This window comes from Syngnathus floridae, chromosome 7 (genome assembly GCF_059516105.1).
Source record: "Syngnathus floridae isolate MCC-2025c chromosome 7, RoL_Sflo_1.0, whole genome shotgun sequence".
Lineage (NCBI taxonomy): Eukaryota > Metazoa > Chordata > Actinopteri > Syngnathiformes > Syngnathidae > Syngnathus > Syngnathus floridae.
In genome coordinates this window covers 9973430-9992092 of record NC_142419.1, presented here as the reverse complement: position 1 = coordinate 9992092, position 18663 = coordinate 9973430, and the positions used below count along the sequence as shown (strand labels likewise).

General features: G+C 39.9%; 2 protein-coding genes across 4 annotated transcripts; both read left to right on the top strand.

The window, feature by feature from the left end:
• The first annotated feature begins 76 nt into the window (after nt 1-76).
• Nucleotides 77-14043, top strand: samsn1a (SAM domain, SH3 domain and nuclear localisation signals 1a). Of its 3 annotated transcripts, none has more exons than XM_088380396.1 (15): nt 77-219; nt 1540-1695; nt 2635-2681; nt 3436-3472; nt 3886-3970; nt 4254-4348; nt 5070-5181; nt 5327-5730; nt 10042-10122; nt 10406-10534; nt 10629-10728; nt 11399-11550; nt 11645-11890; nt 12212-12359; nt 13377-14043. In XM_088380396.1, the coding sequence occupies exons 1-15, from the start codon at nt 196-198 to the stop codon at nt 13529-13531; spliced, it is 1971 nt and encodes a 656-aa protein (XP_088236522.1). In that variant the 5' UTR covers nt 77-195; the 3' UTR covers nt 13532-14043. The 3 variants fall into 3 exon arrangements, with proteins under 3 accessions (XP_088236522.1, XP_088236520.1, XP_088236519.1); XM_088380394.1 differs by having other exon boundaries at nt 3436-3476; nt 3887-3970; XM_088380393.1 differs by having other exon boundaries at nt 3436-3476; nt 3884-3970.
• An 822-nt stretch (nt 14044-14865) lies between these two features.
• Nucleotides 14866-18625, top strand: hspa13 (heat shock protein family A (Hsp70) member 13). The gene is made up of 5 exons (XM_088380401.1): nt 14866-15031; nt 15205-15545; nt 15944-16157; nt 16225-16392; nt 16463-18625. Exons 1-5 carry the CDS (start codon nt 15007-15009, stop codon nt 17023-17025), a joined length of 1311 nt encoding a protein of 436 aa, XP_088236527.1. The 5' UTR covers nt 14866-15006; the 3' UTR covers nt 17026-18625.
• Nucleotides 18626-18663: the final 38 nt, after the last annotated feature.

Sequence of the window (18663 nt, the reverse complement as noted above, 5' to 3'; positions counted from 1 at the left end):
GTGTGTTGACAAATTGTGCCTCATCTGCTAGCCAGAGCAACGGTGGTCTATCTATTCTATTGGATTAGAGGAGGGATTTCACTGTGGTATTAATCTGACAAGACAGCAGCCGGCCACCCAGGCTGGACTCATACCCAGTTGGGTTGTTGTGATTCCGACACTCAAACCGCTGCTTCACTGCCACCAGGACACAACATGAACTTGTTTTGCTTCTCATTGGTAAGAAACATACCAATATTTTGTGTGTGTGTGCTGCTAGTTTTTTGCAGAGGAAGGGTTGCATTTAAATTGAGCATGCAACATGGGAAGGGGCTAATGTTGTGGTACAGTATTTTGAGCTCCTGTTTACCACTGAATACATCTACTGTATATTTTTGGTGTGTATAAACAACAGCTTTCTTATATATACTTGCACTGACTGTGCACAGATGTTGGGGTCGTGCACCGGTAATGAGGATTACTCTCTAACCTCTGGAGAGATTGTTTTCTGTGTTAGTCAACATGACAAACATGTTATTATTATGAACTGGCTTTTAAGAGAAAGGAATGGAAATGAATCAAGACACGTAATGGGAATGGATATTAACCTGTTGCAGTTGCATAACAATGAGCCATTACAAAGCATACACAGAATGGCTATGAAACATATTCTTATTTCTAAATCCCCCTTTTCATAAAACGGGTGAGGTGAAAACTGGTTATGTGAACATGGAAGGAATGTGAACGAGCCAATCACATTTTTAGGCCAACCTCGAAGCTCTTTGGAGGAATTTCAATCTGACATCAGAACTTTGGAGGCAACATTAGCATTTATATCCCTATAGTCAAACAGTACCGTTTTGAGTTTCGAGCACGGTCACAACTATACACTCATTAATCAAGGCACGGGTGTAATTTTATGCATCATTATACTGAGCTGCCAGACCATTTCTTTAGCCACAAGAAGTTGTATTTACAATTTCCATTTCTGGCATACACATCACAAAAATGCAGATGGCCAAAGTGCTTGTGGAGTTAACAATTTGGATGCTCACTGAGATGAGACTCCAGAAATGATAAAGGTTTTAATCCACATCATTCAGGATGACTTGCCGCCTACAATACCCTTCCTCCTAAATGTGTAACATTTAAAAGCTGCTTGGTGGATAAGATGTGTATTTCATGGCTGAAACTCGGTCAGATTTACCACACAGACAAGATTAAATCCATTCATAAAGTAGAGTGTAGAGAGAGAAGTGAGGGGGGAAAATATCTGTTAAAATGACTCCAAAGTGTCTTCTAAAGGCAACAACACTTCTACACTTTCAACCCAAGTCAATTCCTCTCCCAAAAACGATTGGACGCTTTGGGGTACAAACACTTTTGAAAGGAATTTAACCTTTCAACATGCCATTGACCCAAATCTTACATCCAAAGGAATGTCTTCATTAGGAGACAAAACCCAGACCTAAACCCAATTACAAATGAGTTCTGCGTATATGTTTATACTGCCTGTGGAATTTGTTACAAAATGTCTAACGTACGTTTGTATGGCATCAGGAGGGTTCAATGGACAGCCTGTATGAGGCTGTGCAGACCTCCGGAGACAGCCCCGCCCAACCCATCCCGAGTCGCTCCTCCAGCCGCTCGTGCAGCCCGGCGCTCCTGCTGGACGACAACGTGAGGTGGAAGGCTTCTGGAAGGTCTATTTCTATGGTGAGAGGCGTTCAAGTGCCTGTGGAAAAAATATGACCACATGGGTTCATGCATGGTTTGCCATAAAAGCAAAATGAGCAAACCACCTCAAAAAGGAATTGATGAGATGGCAACTTCTCATCAGATTGAACTAAATAACAAAGCTGATTATGAAACCATCATAGTGAAACTAGCCCAGATGGCTTGCTCATATCCCTTCATTGGGAAAGTAACCATATTTGGGGTCACCAGAGGGTTATGAGTTCATGATTACTGAGTTTCATTAATGAGATTGACAGCTCCGTGCTAATGTCTTGGAGAATCATTAGATTTGTACTAGTGTAATTTATTTATCAGCTGAGGAATTACCCAAAAATGAAAAAAAAAAATGCTTATATTACCGTTACACTTCATAGAGTTGGTCAATTAGTCCAATTGACATCAAAACACGCCATGCCACAACATGCAGAAGTTACACAAAGTAGTCTGTAAATTTGTGATGGGAAACTGAAGCTTCAAATTTGCGTCATGAACCAGTTTTGTATTTTTTTGATTCGGTTTGATTATAGTGGTTTAAGAACTGGATGTGTTTTCATCCCAATGTTGAACTAAGAATGACATCTAGAGGAGTCAAAAGATAAAACTTCCAGAACTTTTGTATAATTTTTTTTACTAATAGTTCATTTAATCTGCATAATGGGTCATATCAAAATGCTGTCATGGGCTTTATGGCGATTAAAATTCCTGTAAATGCACCTTTATATAAATTGCTATAAAAATTTCCTCTTGACCTGCGCACCATTCCTCGACAAATTCTTATGGAAAATTAATTTTGTATTCTTATAGTCTGTGATCTTGGCATTTTAATTTAAAAATATTTCCATTAATTCTTGTTTATAATGTGAAATCCATCCAATTCATGACATGAAGTAACGTCAACAATGTCATGTTTTACATTAGGAAATGACAATGAGACCAGGCACCAACGCTCACAAAAAGAAAAAAAGGTAAGCTTCCTGGTCCTACGTGCTACTAAAACATATTAAATTTTCCTGTCAAAGGCAAATCTACATCATATCTCTGTTGTATGACAGATGTATGCTGTATGTATTAGAAATGGCTATATAATAATCCAGCATGCCAAGCAGGCTAGAGCCTAGGCGACACGAACTGTGGGATGTGCACGCCAATGCTCAAGCAAGGCTTTCCCACACGGCTTGAAATACTCAATGTTTATGTTCTGTGGACGCTAATGCTGTAAATCCTTTCCGTAGCACAACGAACTGGCTCTGAATAGGCAACACAAGATTGCCACATCCTTACCTCATCGGTCTGCAAGAGGCCTTAAGGAGGCGCCCTGACAGCTTGTTAGAAAGAGTCATTGAGATTGCACACGATGAGTTATGACGATTTAGTTGATCGGCGTAATGCAGAATATAGATCAAGCAGATTATGGCTTTGGGATTGTTGAACTAAGCGGATTGAAAGCCTACTTAGTCCCTAGACTCTACGATACACCTTCATTTCTATGAACTGCTCCACTGCCTCCTTGTTGGCCTTTTTGAGGCTATGTAATAAATATATGATTGAGTTTATACACGTAGGGGTATTGGGTACCATTTCCGCCTCACAGTTCTGAGGTGCAGGGATCTATTCGAGTTGGAAGATGAATGACAGTATTTACACACTAAAATGTAAAAAAGTGAAAGATGAAACTAGCAATTGAAGAAATGTTTTGAATTCTATTAATTATCCTTTCAGAACACAAGTATCCAAATCTGCATCAGACAATGAAGCGTTGGGTGAGTGAAATTATGTTTTTTTCTTTTTATGGAGGTGAATTTATTTTCTCTTCTTTGGGAATACATTTTTGTCAGGGGCCACATTGTAGTTTTGGTTTCCTTTAAAGGGCCGTTATGACCGTGAACCCTAAATAAATGCATGATTAATAAAGTGGTTCAGATGATTGATTGATGGGTAGGTGGATGGATGGTAACAAAAATGCTTCCAATGCTTCCACTATCTTAACGTTATTAAAATTGAAGTCAATTGCATAACTTCCGATACAGACCTGGAGCACTTTGCCGTATTTGGATTGAACTCAGCTCTGACCTACTCTTCTGACTTTCCACGATTGACTGCATGTAGTTCACCCAGACTTTTCAATGAAAATCCTCAACATATGTGATTTGTTCTCTCCCCTGCTCAGCAGATAACACCGCTGGTAATGCGGCGTTTTGGAAGACTGCTAAGAGCCCAGAAGATTTAGACCACATCACCAATCATCACACTGAAGGTAAATAGAGAATAAATCGGATCTATAGGCCAACATTCATTTGGGCTCTCAGCAGGATGTCCCATCCCCCTCCCTGATTAAAACTTTTGCAATGTTGAATGATTATCAACGCAACTAGACAACATCGAGTATGAAGGATTTCTCATTGTCATTGGCGATTGGCTCAAGTTCATCCACAACAATAATGAGGACAAGCAAACAGGGAATGATGTATGTTAATTTCAGGTACCAAATACCTGATTAATTCTGTATTTGTTTTGAACTACATCGCTTTTTTGGGTAGGGATGAAGAAGACAAAGCACAGAGGAGACAACAAAGGAGGAAAATCAGCTCATCAATCCGGTCCCAAAAAAAAGGACAAAAATTCTGCAAGTCAGGTAAATGATTATTCATTTTTAGTTCGTTTGAAACCTATATTGGTCTAATTTCCAAATTTGGCACGTTTTGCTGTTTTATTTTTAAAGACAGACTTGCTTATATATCATGCTCTTTTTTTTTTTTTTTTTTTTAAAGCACACAATGAATACATAGGGGCCGGAAATGACATTAATCCCGTACCAAATAAATAATCGGCACATTTTATATTAAATTGTACAAAGTAATATCAGATTTAAAATAATAACCTTCTGAATAAAATGCATTAAAAGTTCACATTCATTACAACTTGTTTTTGGTGAGCAAAATGTCAGAAGAATTGAATTCAAATGCTGATTGATTGGGTTTTAATACAGTGCAGATGTCCAAACAGCGCCACTGCTTTGTGTAATCTCTGAGTCACGTGGCAGAGTAAGAGAAAGGGTTTAGAGCCCTTGACGCAGGTCACCTAGCGTGCATTCCTACTAAAGCTCATAATAGTCACAAGCAACACAGCCAGAATAAGCAGCAGCCATAGTAGTGTTTCAAAATAGTATTTTTTTTTCTCTTCAAAATACCGCACAACAGTGGTCCACAGCCTTTTTACGTGTATAAAGGTGATCAAGTCATCACAAAAATCACGGGAAAAATCCTGTATAAACCGCACCAGACTATAAGCCGCAGGGTTCAAAATTTGAGAAAAAAACGATACTATTTTTTGGGTCTGTCTATACTTCTTTTCAGAACATCAAAACCAAAGGAGCTGCGACAGCAGCAAAAAGGAATGACAAATCTGGAAAGAAACCGATTGGAAAGAATGGGAAAGAGGGGGCCAAGAAAAGTCACAATTCCACAGGTAATAATGTTTTACAATTAAATAGCATTGAGTAGAGCATCGATGTTCTTAAACTGGGATATCAAAATGACACAGATGCTAACATTATCTTGCACTTTTATCTGCAGAATTAGATACTCATGGTATTTACTCCTATTGTCCTCAGTGTACCCACCCGCAGGAGCCACAAGCCCCTCAATGGCCCCACAACTCCTTGACGTGCCCCACAGGTCTGACGGGTGGCTAAACATAGGCAAGTCCTCCACCCTTCCAACGCAGGAACACGCAACTCCGAGCCGCTGTACCGATATGATGAGCCTGCCTGGTGGCGCGACACCTTCTCGGTACCACAACCAGCGCTGGAGCAACCCATCCGACAACATTCCCATCTGGGGCACCGTCCAACACAACTGCCGCCGGCCGTTCACGGAGTATTTGTACACGGAGTCATCGTATTCCAATAACTTCAGCCTCGCTCACGAGAAGAAAATGCAACAGCAGAACTGTGGTCCCCCGATTCTCCCAAAGGTGACGCGTTCCACTACTGACTTGGATCTGTCAGAAGCCAACGTAAGTCTTCAGCAATTTACTAAACTAATACATTTGAACTTTTGCTTAATTACGTCACATTAGCTGTCATTCGTTGCAAGGCGGATGGTGGAGGGTTTGATCGTGACTGCCCCATAAACTAAATAAAAAAGTCACCTAAGTGACATCAATTAGGCACAACTAGATTCAGCCATACTGATACTAGATACAGCCAAATTCAAGAAAATTACTCGTGAAAACAATTATGATAAGTCAATTTCATATACACACTTGCGCACCTATGCTTTGAGTCACACGTTTACTATTTTTAGAATCATATGCATCTTAATCTCTAAATGCAAGATCCAGATCAGTCAGCTTAGATTGTCACAGGACCGATTGATTGACCTCAGAGATCAGAGCTTTATGCCTTTGTTCGACATCTCTCCCAACTTACGATAATACCCAGGGGTCACGTGCCCTCTTTGCCACGTTTTCTGAAGCTTAAAATGACAATTATTGTTTACACTGAGGAGGATGATCCATTGAGCCCATAGATGAGAAGATTCCTATAGAATCTATACTGTCACCACCCCGGTGCATCTTGAGGGTCTTTTACACAAGATACGTTTTATTTATACAAGTAAACGGAAAATATTTAGGCCAATGTACATAAAACTGTGTGTAGACGCAGGTGGTGGTTGTTTTATTTAGGGTTGGAAACTTTTCAAAAAGGCAAGCAAGAGAAGGAAACACTGTGCAAAATATCGTTTTTTTCCATACTGCAAAAACAGTACATGCTCTACTTAAACTGATCAGATTTACTTGCGCTGGAAATTGCAAGTCTGACAGTTACAGATATAAATAAGCGGACGGGCTGTGCGATTGTCACCAAGCAAGGGATTTGGGTTTTGGGGTTTTGACCTCCGACTACCCACAGTAGGTGACAAGAGCGATACGTGTTTTGATATGGCGCAAAATTCAAACTATGAAGTGAAACATCTCGTTTAAAATCTTGTGCATGCTGGGTTCATACCTTTAGGGAAATACACTTTCCAAATCACATTCAGAGACAAAGTATTGAAAAACCGCAAAAACAATTGTAAACAAAATGGCTGCCATGCGGGTCATCGTGAGGAAAAAACAGAAACTGTAATGTGGATTGACAGGAGTTTATGTCTGATTGCAAAGGCAGGGAAACCGATTTGCCTTTCAAATTCCCTCTTTTCAACAAATGCGTAATTGAAATCCTCCTGCAATACAATGTAATCTACTGGGAACACCAGCGCGCATGTTTTTTTTCCACTGTGAAAGCCCTCAAGTGTGTCATACGATCCACAAAAGCAGAAGATCCAGCAAGTAACAAGTGAGACTAGAACGGATTTCGACACAATATGCATCAGCACTTCCTCAAACGCAAAGTCCAACATTAAGAAATGAATAGAGAAATAACTTAAAATCTTTTGGCATCATGTACCCTCAACTTGTTCCTGCAATACTCTTAAAAGGGTAGTTCGGGGATAAATGAACTTTAACCAATTTGTGTTTCTTGCTTTAGAGTTGCTTTTCTTGGGTCTCATCTCACACAAAACGTCTAGTTCGCATTGATTTTACAAGTTCCGTTGATGTGACTTCTGTCTTTTAAGCTGCGTTCAGACTTATCTGAGTCCAATCAGATTCCTCTTCGAAAAAAGTTAAAACGGAGCTTATAGTGTGCTGTAGAAGACACTACAGCGTATGCTGCTGTTTTTAGCTGACACTAACTCCAGATAGTGAGAAATCTTGAGAGACCAAATTTCTCTTCTTCCCCATTATTGTTTATGTGGTATGGTATGGACACACGCGTCGTCACCGCACTGAAAAAGTGACACGACACAAAGGTTAAATCACTCCCTCAGACGGGAATGTGAAGACGATGACTCCCACAATGCCTCATTACATACAAGAGTTTCCATAATGTACAGTTTATTTTATACAGTCATCACTGGTCGCCTTGGCTGAAAAAGCTAAGTGGGGAGAGTCTCTGTTATGTAAATGCACGAGTCAATAAATAATTTTTTATTTATAATATTGGGCCATGTCACTGAGATAGGCTTCCTTCGGTTCTGTCATATTTTAAATAAAGCTTTAATGGCTAGTAAGCCACACAACTTGAGGAATAGGTTGCTGTTTATCGTTTTGAATTATTTTGCGAAAATCATATTTTTGAGGGGCATAATGTCAGTCATGTTTTAAACTGCAAAAAGAACAAATACCGTAATTGTATAATATCTAACGAAAGTGATACATAAAAGAAAAAAATTCAACTGTTGGCATCTGCGATGTCACTTCGCCTTATGCCTCATTTTACCTCAAAACAAAATGCGTCTCTTCCTGGATGTGATGACGACGACGTGTTAATCGAGCTTGGCCGCAAAGCTTAAATTTTCCCCTTTCAAAAGCAATTCTGCAACGACAGACATAAAGTCGGTTGCTTCACATCCTGTGCAAGGAAGTCAGACGCACGGCCACACAGCCCCAGTGTCAGTCTGCAATTGAAAGTCAGGAGATCATAAGAAAACAAAAGACTAGGAGCGCAGAAAGGAGACAATGTTGCAGAGAACAGCTTCCAATGTGTCCGACAAAACAAAGAGCAGCAAACCAAAGGTAGGAGGTGAACCTATAAATCTAGAATTTAAAATCTATTCATATTCTAAAAAGAACTATTGAATTTTTTGGGGGTAATTTTATTACATTATTGTGTGTACATATTTTAAAAATATAATTAGATTGAATTAGATTAAAATTAGGCTGAGGGTTTAAGAATTAAATTTACCCCCCAACGGGCCTGTTTGTATTTTTGGATCTTGTTCAGCCTGTCGCAGCATTAAATCAATCCACAGAGGAGAGGACTATCGAGGAGCGCATGGCTCATATTTACATAACCCAGGATTTTCCCAGGGATTAGCCTACTTTTTTAATATAATTATTTGCTGCTCCCTTGTTCAGATGACGGAGATTTTGGAAGAGATTATAATGACATTATTTTTTCCAAAAATTGGTGCTGAAAAATAAAGCATCCAAACAGAGAGCGAAAGGGAAGTAAGCATGAGTGCGTAATGGTTTAACTCTGGGTACTGTATTAGATAATTTATAAATACTCGTCACGACAATGTATTACTTAATATGCATTCACCTGGCTCAACATTAGGCACAGTCTAAGAACATGCAATACATGATGTGTATTTAAAGTAGGGGTGGAATTATACGGCTAACTCACAATTCGGTAGTGTGGCAATATTTGGTCCACGATAACGATAATATCACGATACATGATATCTGCAATCTTCGATAAATAGCAAAAAAAAATGCCAACTATATTTTACGATACGTGATTCAAAAAGATAAAATACCCATGAACATAAACCCATAAAAAGGAATACATTTCATACATTTATTCCAATGCAAAAAAAAAAGCACAAAATGAACACTGTAGAGCTGGACACATTAAAGTGCATGAACATGCATTGTGTAAAATTGTAAACCATGACAGTGCTTAATAGGACTGAAAATTGGCCTGTTTTAGTTTAACAATAGCTAAACAAGATAACAAAAAAATTACATTAAATATTGGACACATGCAACCAATTATGTGCAGAATTATGTTTACCCGTCCAGTACCTGGGAAATGAGAGTAGTTCGCCATGATCGCGAACAGTTGGTTTTGCAGATTTGTAGTGTTGCTGTTATAGTTTACTTTAGCAAAACAGTTCTTGCATATTGCATATTCTTTATCCAGTGTTCTCCTGGCATCTGCTTCGTAAACCCCAAAGTGGGTCCACACTTTCGAGTGGAAACTTGCGAGTGGGTTTTTGATTTATTTTTCGATATTCATACTTTCCGCCATTAAGCATTTCGTTAACTGACTTCTTCACCGGCCGCTGTTTACGCGTACTATACCCTCATTTACGTGATTAGCGCCCCCCCAAACAGGACAGGAGAGATTAAGTACTGAAGGTGACAATGGGATAAATCCTTTGTGTGTTGTATTAAAAAAAAAAAAAAAAAGATATTATTTATTGTGACAGAGAGAACAATAATTTATTGCAATATCGATTCCCCCCCCCTTAATTTAAACCATTTAAAAAAGTAACGTAGTGTAGAACTGCACTGCATCAAACTCGGATCTGATTCTAATTATATGGTTGCATTATTCACTCTATGTGAGAGTCAAAATATTAGAAACACCTCAGCAAGATACGGTAGAACCGAACAACCTTTTTTCCATAATCTTCAGACCAGAAGAACTTATGGTTTGTTATGACAATGACACTAAAATTAAATTGTAACAATAATGTTAACTGTCTTCCATAGCGCTCCACAAGTTTTGGGAGGTTTGAAGGTCGCAGACAGAACCAATCCCCGGCCAAAGTTGAGGAGAATGGAACAGATATGGTTTGTTCATTTTACTTTTCAGTAAACTGTGGCGATAACCTTTAAATGAAATCACTTCCGCCTCCTCCACAGAAATCAGATTTTAATTGATTTGTTTTCCTTTTTGCTTCCTGTACAAAGCTAATTTCTGTCACAAGTTTTCCTTGTTGTCATATTTTTTTTCTTTTCATTAAGAAACTAAACATTTTATGTCATGAAGATAAAGACATGATCATTTTTACCCATTTGGCATGCAGAGTGTGTGTTAAATTGACACAAATTTTGATTAAACTTATTCTTCCAGCTTCCTGAAAAAAGTGAGAGCTTGGATCCAAACAAGTCAGCTGGGATTGGGAAGAAAATGAAGGCCATTTCACTGACCATGCGCAGAAAAATGGGAAAAAAACATGCCAAGTCCTTCTCTGAAGAGATGGTGAGCTTTGTCAAACTGCATAATTTTGACATATAATTGTCCACAAATTAAGTTTAATGTTTTGCAATGAACATTTTCCTGGTTTATGTTTCAGGATGATGACACAGAGACAGAGACAACACCTGCAACAGAAACCCCCCCCACAAGGGCCAGCAACTCATTCGAGAGTCTTTACAGCGCCCAAAGTTCCTCAAGTATGCATGCAATCACATCACATTTTATTATTCATGCAAAGCAACATTACAGGACTATCTTTTCTTTTTTTTTTTTTATTTTTTTTTTATTTAGCAATGTGTGAAGTACGTACCACGTCACGTACTATTTTTGGTAATTTTCCAGGTAAATACAGTCATGGCTCTGGTGTTTTTGACAGTAAGGTTACCGAAGTATTTAAATATGATGCCTATAGATGTATTATTTAATACAACGTTACAACGTCATCTAGCGGCCTGACATGCGCATTGCCACGACAATGGTTTACAGACGTAAACACGTCTGCCATATTGAATGTGTCAAATCTGCCCTGCAAACTACTAAAAGTCATTGAACTGAACTTCATAAAGCAACAACAGTGCACAAACTTAAAGCCTTTCGTTAAAAATAGCAAAATAAATAGCAAAATATACATTTTAAATGGAAATGTTCGATCCTCCTTAACTTTAGGACAATGGCAATAAAATCGTTTCTGATTTAACTAAGCACCAAACCAATCAACATGCCATTATGCATTTTATAATGTTTTCATGACATGTCAACAATATATGTAATACTGTTGTGGTGATCAATATTTTTATATAGGAAATACAGTGAGATTCAGAATATATAGTTATGGTATTTGCGTTATGCATACATTTGTTGTTTCAGGTGGTGTAACCAGTGAGTCCAATGGTTCTGGTCAAAGGGAGACTCTGAGGTTGCAGGAGGACGGTTCCTATCAGGGTCAGTTCTGTGGCAGAGCCCGCGTCCATACAGATTTTGTCCCCAGCCCGTATGACACAGATTCTCTCAAACTTAAGGTCAGACTCATGCATTCATACAGTGCACTTGTGCAAATAAAAAAATAAAATAATTAAGTCTGATCCAAATGTTTATTTTTCATAAATATTCCAGGCCGGTGATATTATTAGCGTCATCAGTAAGCCTCCAATGGGCATCTGGACAGGCATGCTCAACAACAGGGTGGGAAACTTTAAGTTCATCTATGTGGACGTTTTGGTGGAGGAGGAGAAAAAAGAAGAAGAAAGAGATGACGGCGACGACGGGGACGACGAAGCTCCCAACATACGACAACAAAAACTGTGCAAAAGACCTCGACCCAAAACATTGCTGGAGCTGCTGGAGAGACTCAATCTAGAGGTGAGGGTGTCTCCATTCAATCATTTGGTCAAAAAAAATATGAGAAAGGATGAGGAGTGTTGGCAGAAAACAGAAGTGAGACAGTCATCAAGGAAAAAAGTCATATCACTCAGTTTTCTAAAATACAGACAGTCCTTAAAATAGCTCCAGTACATCTCGATGGCATAGGTAAATAAATATTAAAAGCAATCAGCTTTTACTTGCTTGAAGTGCAGCAGCAAGATATGCAGGATGCTCTTACCACAAAAACGCCCACCAAGTATTTGCCTCTTTTAGTGCCATGATTCGTGAATATAATTTGGAAGTGTGCTTTCTTCTAAGGAATACGCCTCTGCCCTGCTGCTCAATGGCTACCAGACGGTGGAGGACCTCACCCACCTGCAGGAGAAACATCTCATCGAGCTCAACGTCAATGACCCCGAGCACAGACGCAAGCTGCTTGCCGCCTCTCAATGTCACTATTCAGATGGTCAGCGACACACAAGCACCACTTAATATTACAAATGACAACAGCATTTCAAATTTCATCGTTTCAATGAAAATCATGAATATCTATAAAATTATGTGTATGTGTGTTTTGGGGGTATTCATGGTTTAAACCAGAGGTTCTCAAAATCTTTACACCAGGTACACCACACCTTGTAAATCACTGATTTAAACTATTACTAGGGAAGAAGAAATTTGACTTCTGGATTTTTGGGCAATGAATTTTTGGTGACTCCTAATATTCGGTCATTTTTGTTATTCACAGGGGTCCACTGTAGAGCTCAGTTTAGGCCATAAACTGTGTAAAAAACCTTAGGTGAACTGTTAATGGGTAACAAAAAGATCCGAAACATTTAACACCAAAGTGTTCAAAACATACGTACATTCTAACAGTAAACATTTGCGGCATCATATTTCTTCACATATTTAGTGAGACCATAAGAGGACTGATAGGAAAAAAAGGTTGCCCACCTATGCCATCCACCACACGATTTTAAGCACTCTCATAAACAACCATTCTCTCTAAAACTCCCCCTCAGTTAGTTGGAAATGATTTTGACACCTTCAAATGCAAGATGGCACATAAGAAGCCAAAGTGTTTCAAGTCTTACCGGAACTCTCGTCTTGGTGACTTCCTCATAGTCACATTGAAAGTACTGAAGTTTTGTTTTTTGTTCCTCTGCTGACTTCAAGCAGAAAGCAAAAGTAGCCACCATCACTTTTCAGACAGAACAAAGCTGGTAGGTTGAATTAAAAACCGAGCAAATGTACAAATGAAGGTTATATTGCATTCATTATTATAATCCCTTTAGAGGAAAGTCAATAATGATCAATATCTGAAATCATAACCCAAATGAAGACAAGCACTGGCATTATAGGAAATGAATCGGTGGAAGTCACAGGGGGCAGATATTAAAAAAAAAAAAGCTTGTGCTTGTTACATCAAAACACATTCCAAGGAGGTCATTTCCATTAAACATTTTTACTTTTGCACCTGCAGGTGATGAAGTAAGAGATGTGGATGAAAGCAAATCGTTGGGCGGTCCACAGGAGGAAGATAGCGACTGTCCAAGGGATTCAGGCTGCTTCATCCCGTCCGAGTGCTCGGACAGTAAGGATGACACAGAGCAGCCTGCAGACACCGTGGCTTCCTAACTTTGTTCTCATTTTGACAGAAGAAGCATATGGCAAAAAAAAAAATGAAAAAATAAACGAAAAAAGATGTAGGCCCTTCTGGATGTTTGCAAACGACTCGTACGCACTCACATCATGACGCAAATCACATAGTCAATGATAATCAACATTTATTTCTGATTTCTACGGGGGCTATTTGTGTGACATTTTCTTTAAAATCCCCACATTTTTGTGTTTATTTTATTCCGAGTCATTCAGTATTTGTATTTCTTTATTCATTGTCATACGAAATTCTCTTTACACCCTTTCACCATGTTTTCACCTTTATTTTGAATGGCCAGTGTGTTAGTAAGCGGAATATTATGTCTGTTATACTGGATAATGTTTAAATTCCAAAGTTGCCTTGTACTCTATATACATACTTTATACTGTGCTGTGAGTTAAATGTATTTGTGTGAATGGCAGGGAGAGAAAATAATATATTAATGTGAATATTTCTGTAAATAACTTAATAAACACTGCCAACTATCTTATTGAGTCGTTCTTCTTATTAAAATTCTGGAAATGCTTCGAATTGCTTCCCGGAGCTGATGAATCGGTTAAACGGAGTGTTCGGACGTGTGCCTTGCACTGGAAAATACGAAAGAAATACTTGCAAGTTTATTTTCTTTAGCAATCAATACGGTAAATAACTTGTAAAGCGAACAAGACACTAGTATTTGCTTAGCGTTGGACACAATCCAAAATCGTTTGCTTGCTGTCAACCCCGCCGGTGTTTACAACAATCCAAAAATGGCTCAAACAACATTTTGAATAATTTGGACTGTATTAAATAACCACTATTATAGGTACCTTTGATTGAACCAATGTATTACTGATTGCAAAAGTTTCCTTGATAACCAAAATCACCTAACAAGTCGTTACATAAATAGCTATGACGTTGTAATTGTTCATTTGGGCACATCAAAGATTCACAGAGAGAACAAACTTGTACGTAATATTTTCAAACTCAATATTATTGCATTAGTGGTAATGCATTATCTACAATGATGATGAATATTAAAGAATAAAAAGCATTCTGTGTGACAAGTTGACAACCTCTGTGTTTTATTGCGCTTGTATCTTGCACTTCATTGTGGGAAATGTAGTCAAAAAGGACAATTCCGGTTATTTTATCCCCGTTGAGAGGCCATCAAATTGGGTGTCAAATATACCCCAGTACATTTGATAGCATTGATACGCCTGCTTACCGATTAGCCCACCACTAAAGAAATTACCAAAAAGAAAATAAAGAAAAATCCCCGTCGACAGTGCGGCTCTCTGACTACATTACCCAGCATCCCCCACAACACGTACGCAACGCTGACGTATGTTTAGTAGGAAGTGACTGTCGCGTCGTCGTTGCGAGAAATTGTAAGTGTTAAGTACAGATTCGATGGTTTAAAAACAGTTTCTGGTTATTTCAACTGCGGACGGATTCTCTAAAGTACGCGACGATGTCAGGGCAAATGTCAATCTTTGGTAAGTCGAGAAATAACCGATTTGAATGAATACAAATATTTGCCTGTCTGTCTGTCTCTGTCTATCTGCCTGTCTAGTAATACAAATATTTGCCTGTCTGTCTGTCTGTCTAGTAATCTAATGTATAGAAGAGAGCGTGCTAACATTGTGTTTTTTTAAAAAATATATTACAGGTTCTATGATCCTTGCTCTGTTCTTGGCTGGTTATTTGGGTCAGCAGTACTTACCCCCACCAAAGCCCAAAGTAATTGGCCTAGACCTGGGGACCACTTTTTGTTCCGTGGGCGTGTTTCACCCTGGTAGTGGAAAAGTGGAGGTAATTGCTGACAAGGAGGGCAGGAAGAGCATCCCAAGTGCCGTCTCCTTCACCAACACGACAGTGCTGGCTGGGCATGATGCTGTGGATGTGGCTGACAACAACCCCCATAACACCATTTACGACGCTAAGAGGTTCATCGGGAAGATCTTTACCCCACATTTGCTGGAGCAGGAGAGTAGCCGCTATCCCTTCGAGGTGGGCAGTATGCGTGACTTTGAGGTCGTGTGATTCCAATAGATGAATAAACAAAAGAATGATAATTTCAGGGAGGTACTCTTTTGGTGCTAAAAGTACTCAGTCTGTGCCAAACTAGAAGAACTAATTATTAAATCAATAAAGACTTGGATTAAAGAGAAAGTACTGATTATGTAACAAAGTAAATATTGCGCTGATTCAACTAAAAAAAAAAGTTTACTGCCTGTTATATATAGGAACATACATTTTGATTACTATATTACTATTAATCTATAATAGGTACAACGTAAAATGTTGTGATGCTAAAAATAAGAGGTAAAATAAAGTATTATTTAAATATTGAGATGTAGATGAAACCCTTGAAATTTACATAAATACGATTTTCAAACTTTTTCCAGGTGATCTACAACAATGGAAGTGCCGAGTTTGTGATCACCACTAATGTCACATTCACGGTGACTCCCGAGTTCATTGGCTCTCGGCTGCTGCTGAAGATGAGGAAGATGGCTGAGCAGCAATTGGGCATGCCTATCCACAAAGCCGTCATCTCGGTGCCCGCAGAGTTTGACGACAGGCAGAGGGAGTACACTATCAAAGCTGCCAACCTTGCAGGTTAGCTATAAAACAACTGTCATGACCTAATCTCACAAACATGACTAACATGACAATAAACCGACAGGTTTGGAGATCTTGCGCATAATCAATGAGCCGACAGCGGCGGCCATGGCGTACGGCCTTCACAAGGTGGATGTCTTCAACGTTCTGGTGGTGGACCTCGGCGGAGGAACCTTGGACGTGTCTCTGCTCGACAAACAGGGCGGCATGTTCTTCACCAGAGCCATGGCCGGTAAACTGAGATCTGCTGTTTTTCTGCTCTGTACTGCATATGCATTATGTTAATTGTGCTGAAACCGCAGGAAACAACAAGCTGGGCGGTCAAGACTTCAGCCAACGGTTACTCCAGTACACCATAGAACGAGTGCTACAGGAGTTTGGCGTTGTGCCCACTCTCAAAGAAGACCTCCATTGTCTCCGCCAGGCCGTGGAGGCGGCCAAGATCAACCTCACCCTCCAGCCCAGCGTCACAGTCAAGGTGCCGCTGCACCTGCTCGCCCGTGAGGACTTGGCCCCCAGTTCGGTGCTCTTTGAGACCGTGGTTACGCGTCAACTTTTTGAGGAGCTCAACGAGGACCTCTTCCAAAAGATCCTGGCCCCGGTGGAGACGGTGCTCGCCGAGGGCCAGCTGGACAAAAATCAGGTGGACGAGATTGTGCTGGTGGGTGGATCCACAAGGATTCCCCGGATCCGGAGGATCATCGCAGAGTTTTTCGGCAAGGAGCCCAACACTTCGGTGGACCCCGATCTGGCTGTGGTGACGGGCGTGTCCCTCCAGGCGGGCATCATGAGCGGGTCGTGGCCGTTACAAGTTAGCGCCATCGAAATACCCAACAGAAACCTTCACAAGACCAACTTCAATTAGATTAAAATCCCTAACAGTGCAGAGACCACTTGAATGTACTTCATCTGGACCTCTTGTGAATGAGCGTGGGCTCCAGCTCATGTTTTTGTCATTTTGCAGAGAACTACTTAGTTTACACATCTATTAATTGAAAAATGACAAAAACATTTGCTTGTACTAACATGCAGATGCACTGGCACTTAAGCTATGAAAAGTCCTCAGGGCAATAAGGGACCACCTCCTATATGTTATAATTGGCATTCATGTAATTCAACCAAGGTGGCACGGTGTAGCACTGGTTAGCACATCCGCCTCACAGTTCAGAGTGTCCGGGTTCAATTCCACCTCCGGCCCTCCCTGTGTGAAGTTTGCATGTTCTCTACGTGTCTGTGTGGGTTTTCTCCGGGCATTCCGGGTTCCTCCCACATCCAAAAAACATGCAGGTAGGCTGATTGAGCACTCTAAATCGCCCGTGAGCGTGAGTGTGGATCGTTTTTCGTCTCTGCGATTGGCTGTCAAGCGGTTCAGGGTGCCCTCCGCCTACTGCCCGATGACTGCTGGGATAGGTTCAAGCACGCCCGTTACCCCCCTGGGGACAAGCAGTACAGAAAATGGATGGATGGATGCATGGAATTCAACCATAATTTATCAAGCTTAAAAATGACCAGAATATAATTAGCCCACTCGAGCTTGCAGTGGCTCAATAACACAGACTAGTTGTGTTTCATCGCCAAAATTCCAAGTCATACTTGGAGACAAAAGGGACAAGCAGCTCTTTGGTAGGACCAACAGAAATGAAGAATCTCAGGAAATGTATAGTATAGACTTGGCGGAGGGGGACCACAGGGTTATAGGTTCAAGACCCGATAAAGACAGGAAGTGTAATGAGGGGCATGCAACTTGCCCCTCACCGTAAAATCAATGTAAATTAAAGACAGTATAGTTATCATATTTAATGTTTTGCTTGAAGTAAAGAATGTGCCTGTAATGAACACAATCACAATGTGTTCTTGCCGACATACTGGTTAGCATCAATTATTAAATTATCAGGCACCATCAGGTCTGCCTGGGTATGAATCTTGGCTCCGGCCGTTTGAAGTTTGCATGTTCTCCCTGTACCTTTGTATCTTTTTTTTCTTTTTAATTTTGTATAGCTTGGCTTCCCAACCCCAAATTCCCCAAACATGGCTGTTACATTCATTAAAGACTAAATTGTCCAGTGGTCTGAGTGCCTTGTGACTGGCTGGCAACCAGTGCAGGGTGTAACCTATCTCTCTCAAATGCAGCAAGGATAGGCTCCACTTGACCCAAATGAGGCCAAGCATGTTTTAAAATGGCTTAGAATGCTCAGGCTTTTAATGAAACAGCAAGAAGTGGCTGAGCAGAGTTTGTGTTTTCTGTGCGAGGCACTTTTAACTCCTGATATTAAACAGATAAAATAGCTTATTTTGTATTTATTTTTATTGTATTTAGTACTGAAAACGATGTGTATGCACAGTATTTGCACAGAAACTTCAGGCTTCTACTGTAAAGCAAATGCCAGGAAACAACTTTTTTTAGTTAATTTGCACAGGCTTTTATCATGGTGGAAACATTAAAAATGGTGGAAAAGGTTTTTAAATTATTTATCTAGGTCTCATTCTTCAACAGTATTATGCG